Source organism: Nicotiana tabacum, chromosome 3 (genome assembly GCF_000715075.1).
Source record: "Nicotiana tabacum cultivar K326 chromosome 3, ASM71507v2, whole genome shotgun sequence".
Taxonomy (NCBI): domain Eukaryota; kingdom Viridiplantae; phylum Streptophyta; class Magnoliopsida; order Solanales; family Solanaceae; genus Nicotiana; species Nicotiana tabacum.
The window spans coordinates 79,464,566-79,470,177 of NC_134082.1; the positions used below are offsets into that span (position 1 = coordinate 79,464,566).

At 32.8% G+C, this 5,612-nt stretch overlaps 1 protein-coding gene across 1 annotated transcript; it reads left to right on the forward strand.

Annotated features, from left to right (window-relative positions):
* Positions 1–1,090: 1,090 nt before the first annotated feature.
* LOC107820676 (LOB domain-containing protein 10-like) lies at positions 1,091–4,905 on the forward strand. The gene is made up of 4 exons (XM_075249571.1): positions 1,091–1,381; positions 2,106–2,806; positions 3,378–3,693; positions 4,650–4,905. Exons 2-3 carry the CDS (start codon positions 2,146–2,148, stop codon positions 3,638–3,640), a joined length of 924 nt encoding a protein of 307 aa, XP_075105672.1. The 5' UTR covers positions 1,091–1,381; positions 2,106–2,145; the 3' UTR covers positions 3,641–3,693; positions 4,650–4,905.
* Positions 4,906–5,612: the final 707 nt, after the last annotated feature.

Consider the following 5,612-nt stretch of genomic DNA (forward strand, 5'->3'; position numbering starts at 1 on the left):
AAGTTTCTTTTCCCATTCAAAATGTGAGGAGGTTTTATTTTTCAAACCCTTAAAGGTTTAGGGGCAGAGTAAATTATACTCTAAATTATATAAGTGTGTAAATACTTTTTACCACGTAATAACTAGTGCACATAAGTTGATCTAGATTAATAAAACCATATACATAGGAGTACTAATTTAAACGAGACCTATAGAGCACCTTTGACTAGGGGTGTTCATGGTTCGATTTGGATCGGTTTTTTCCTAAAAAAGAATCAAACCAAGTAAGTCAGTTTTTCAAATATTAGAACCAAACCAAACCAATTAAGTCGGTTTTTACTCGATTCGGTTTATGTTGGGTTTTGTCGGTTTTTCGGTTATTTGTCGATTTTTTCTTAAATATAAGACATACACTACCAAACACATATTCCGACAACCACATTTTCAACATAACACTATCAAATCAATTGCCCTTAGAGAAATTTATCATTTACCAAGATATATTGATGATAATTGAATCAAATAGTGATGAATAATTTAGGAACTCAATTAAAAATATATTATTTTTAACACGAAATGGATTCTTACATTTAACAAAAGAAAACTACTAATCAAACTAGAATGTAAATGTAAAGAACTATTTTAGAAGTGCAAACTATTAACATTTACCTTAAATTTTTTGAAACTTTGTATAAAAATATACATATATATAGGTGTAATAATAAATTTGAAATAGTTACTCCTATAGTCGGTTTGGTTCGATTTTTTTTTTATTAAAACCAAAATAAAATCAAATTTGATCGGTTTTTAAAATTCAAAACCAAAACCAAACCAAACCAAAAAGTATCGATTTTTTTGGTCAGTTTGGTTTGATTTTTCGGATTTTTATGAACACCCTACCTTTGACTTTTAATAAGGGTACATATGGAAATACAAAATTGGTCTAGGGACAAAGAGGCTACTCAGATTCACATTTATTCATTAGTTATATTAGAATAGAAATTCATAACGGAGGTTTCTTCCTCTCTCTACGTGGACGCTACGACTTTTCACATTAGACCCTCGGAAATGGATCAAATTACAGGCTTACCCCACTATATAATAAAAATGACGTCGGCTATAGTACTCCATAGTAATGAGATATCTCTTCCCTTTTAATCTCTTCCAAATTCTGTAGCTCTGTCTCATATTCATAATAAAACCTACTAAGAATAAACGTGTTCTCTTTTTGTTGTGTTCTTTTCTTCTGCTGCTTCTTCCTTTGGGATCGTCAAAACTTGAAGATCGGATCGACAACTTTCTCACAGCAACCCTAGCCCTCCACTCCCTCCTATGAACCAAGAATGAATTAATCTTCATCTTCATTTTGAGGTTTGATCTATAGAAGTTTCGAAAACACAAGGTGAGATTATCCTTAGTGTTCTTTATAACTCTTCTCCTCTCTTTTTGCTTTTTGGATCTTTATTTCTGTGTTTGTTATCATGTTCTCTTTGTGAATTGGAGAAAAAGTTTGATTTGATAAGGAAACACAATAAATTTTGCGTTGATGTAGAGAGATCTTGATTCACTTACTAACTTGGGATCTTAAACCACAACTGCAAGTAATTTCCTCTTCACCGCCGTCTCTCTACATAACCACTTCTTTTTTCTTCTTTTTTTATGTTATTTTCTTTTTTGGTGCAAACGTGTCATAAAAATCTACCCTTTTGCTTTTATTCATTCTGAGAATTGGATCGAGTATGAACTTTGGTATTACTTTTTAGGAAGAATTGGCCGGCAATTTTTGTTACTAATTAATCACCCACAGCTTCTATTTTCACTCATCCCTAGTTTCCTTGAATAAATAAATGAAAAGACCTCTATATTCAATGTAGATTATTGTTTTATTTACTTGCCATGTTTGCTTCAATAACACTCTAATGCCTTTCTACTCCAAAATTGTAAATTAATGAAACAGCTTCTTTAATACCATGCATTCTTTAATACAGACAAATTTATTACCTACTCCATTGTTTATTGATAATTTATTGTGAGTAAAAATATCTGAACGACTACAATTTATTTATCTACTGTAAAATGTATTTTGTATAATTTTCTGAGGGTTCATAATTTGTTTGTTCTTATAGAGGCAAGGGCCATTTGTCTACAACAATAGGGAGGCCAACGATGTCCTCGTCCAACTCTCCGTGTGCAGCATGCAAATTCTTGCGTCGAAAATGCACTCAAGAATGTGTTTTTGCACCATACTTCCCACCTGATCAACCTCAGAAATTTGCCAATGTTCACAAGGTTTTTGGGGCTAGTAATGTGGCTAAATTACTCAACGAATTAAACGCTACTCAACGTGAAGATGCTGTAAATTCCCTCGCCTATGAAGCCGAGTATCGCCTTCGTGATCCAGTTTATGGTTGTGTTGGCCTAATTTCGGTACTTCAACATAAGCTCAAGCAAGTCCAAGATGATTTATTGAATGCTAAGAAAGAATTAGCAACTTACATTGGTCCATCAGCAATGTTGCCAATTCTTCAACACCCGGGGTATATACAACAGCATCCGAATAATCCGTCTTCTTCTACCATGATGCCTTATAATATGCAGCCAATGTTGGGATTGCCAACAGGGATGCAACAACAACAACAACATGGTGCTCAGTTAATGTTGCGTGATCCTCAACAACAACAACAGCAAAATCATCAGCAAGTTATTGAAGCTCATCAATTTGCGGCAGCGATGGCGGCAAGGGAGCAACAGGAAATGTTGAGAACTTACGAACAACAACCACAACAGCAGCAGCATCCACAATTCAACAGTGGGTTTGATTCTGCAGGTAGTGGCGGCTGTAAGTTTAAAGGATAGGTTCAATTATCTCTGGATTATGTATAACGTAAATATGTGTGTGTAAATCCTAAAAATTATTCTAGACATATATAGGGTTTGTTTGGTGTGATAGAAGTTAGTATTTTCTACATTTTTTAACGAGGAAATCATTTTCTGGTGTTTGAAATGTTTTCCAAAGAAAATACAAAAAGGAAAAATGACTTTTCTCACTTGTGGGCGAAAATCACATTTTCCATACAACTATTATATAGTACCTTTTAAATTCATATTAGTTGCTTAAACAAACACTTAAATATCATTGCTAATCTATAGGACTAGTGAAATTTGATCAATATACTGTGATATCCGAATATTATTACTAATGTTAAGATAAGTTTTTTGTAAGAATAATTTCTATTCACTAAACAAACTTCTGAAAATAGTTTCAAAAACAATATTCTCTATGAAAACCAATTTTCAAGAAAACATATTAGTTGAAAATGACTACCATCATATATGCGAGAAAAGTTAAAATTTGAAATTTTGATCTGATAAAGATTAAATCCTCTCTTGTCTGTCAGGCCCAGTAACTGCTACCGGATTTCATCAAATGAGTTCTTCTGTATCACCTTCATTGGCTTTGGGCTCCTTTGACAATCCTTATCAGATTCAGCAAACCCAGCAGGAACATTGCGGACAGGTTCAAATTCAGCCGCATCAATTGCTCCAACAACAACAGCAGCAGCAGAATCATCAGCAGCAGCTACCGCAACAGCCACAGACACCACAGCAGCAACAGAGAGCCAAAAGTGAAGAGGAAAGGAGCATTGGACCTTCTTGTTAACTTCTTCACTGCATGCCATTGAAGCTTTTTCCTTTCAACAGTTTATTATCTTGGTAACTTTCTCGTTCAAATCTCTTTCTTTCCTCTCTCTTTTATTACATTTATTGCTCCTCTTTCTAGTACTTTGGGTTACCCCGAGGGATGGTTGGTTACATTTTTTCCTGAATTTTTTTGCATACTTCTTCTAATTATGGGATAATCACTTTTTCCCTTCTAGTTGAAAGTAAAATATGTACTTTTTCTTTGTTAGACAGCTTAAAAGATTGAGTTTAACTAATAAACATGATAGTGTAAAAACAATTACGCTATCAAGTGTTGCAATAATACAAAATTTCTTACTACTATGTATATGTAAGTCAAACTCTAAATTAGATTTTACTAAATTTTTCACTATATAATAATGTCACCTCACTAATTAATGATTCCTGTTAGCTTCAAGTCTTTTCATATTACAGTGGTTTTGCGTCTCATACGTCTATATGCTTGAATTACGTACACAGTTTTGACTTTGACGTTAATAGTAGCGTGCGGTGTGTTTGAAAGGAGATATCTTACCAAGTATACATGATTCTCTCCGTAAAGTTGAGTTCTTTTAAGAGAACAAGAAATAATTAACTTGGATACATTGCTAGGAAAGAACTTTTACACCATTAAAGTATTTTATTTTATTTTGTTATCGCAATAAGTTACTTACGATATATTTTAGGTTATCAACAATGCTTATTAAGTAGGTATTTACATTTATCTTTATAGGTATATACGAAAGATTTAAGTTATATACATACATTAGCGTCTCAATTTAACCGTTGTAGTAGGTGACTTATTTTATTTTGAAATTATCATATCAAGTTTACCATGAAAATTACATGGTAATTATTGTTGCAGACAAACTTTTAAAATAGTGTAAACGCTACTACTATACATTGTGAAAACTTAATTTTTTTTACTTATTCAGCTATGCAACTAGCTTTCTTCTAACATTTCTTTCTGTGGCTGATGCGTAAACTAGCGTACAAAGAAGACAGATTTAGATGGAGATGGAGATGACGATATTCAACTCCGATAGTGAAAGGCCGTGAGCATCTGGCCTTCTTTTTCGAATTTTCTTTCTTCCCCTTTTTAGGTCTGAAGGACATGATTAAATTATTGGGGAGGTGAAACTTTTGAAACTTAGGAGTTTCGTTTTAACATTACCATTGTCTTTTCTTTACCTATAGATACCATTTCTGCTGCCATCATACAGATTTATTCATACAGTTCATTCTTGTTTTATATTATTTTCTTTCTTCAACTTTAACTAGCTTACGCTCAATAATTTCCTCTCTCCAAAGGAATACGAATGAATTTGTTCAATTGCATTTAAGGGTGTGGCTTCACAGTGTGGTAAAAACCATGGGAAATTAAAATTTAAATCTCGGCAAGACTAAAGTAAAAGATACTTTAGATTATATCTTCTCATCTTTACTAAAATATAGTAGGTATTCGATGAAATAGTTAGCATGCAAACTAACCACTTATATATGGGCTAGTGATTAAACTATACTATTTGATTTTAAACCGAAGATAAGTGAAAAGAAAATAAAACTTTAGTACGTTCCCAAACAATGCAAGTAACACTGTAACAGCCAATAGCAGCAAAATATGATGACTATAAGACGCTTCTTCTTACTGGCAACAAATTATTAGATTATGAGAGACAAATACAGCTGCATTTGGAACTAGAATAAGACCTGACATTATTGACCTGAATTTCCTTCCTCCCCACCCCTCTCCCCCCAAAAAACTTTTTTACTCCCTCCGGCCAACAATAAATGACCAATTTGCTTTTTTATTTTGGTCCAAATAAGTGTCCATTTATATAATCAAGAAAAAATTCAATTTATTTTTCCAAAATTACCCTTATGTATATATCACTAAAGTCTTTTACTCCTCACATTAAATTATGCTGTAACATTTAATTAAGGATAGTTTA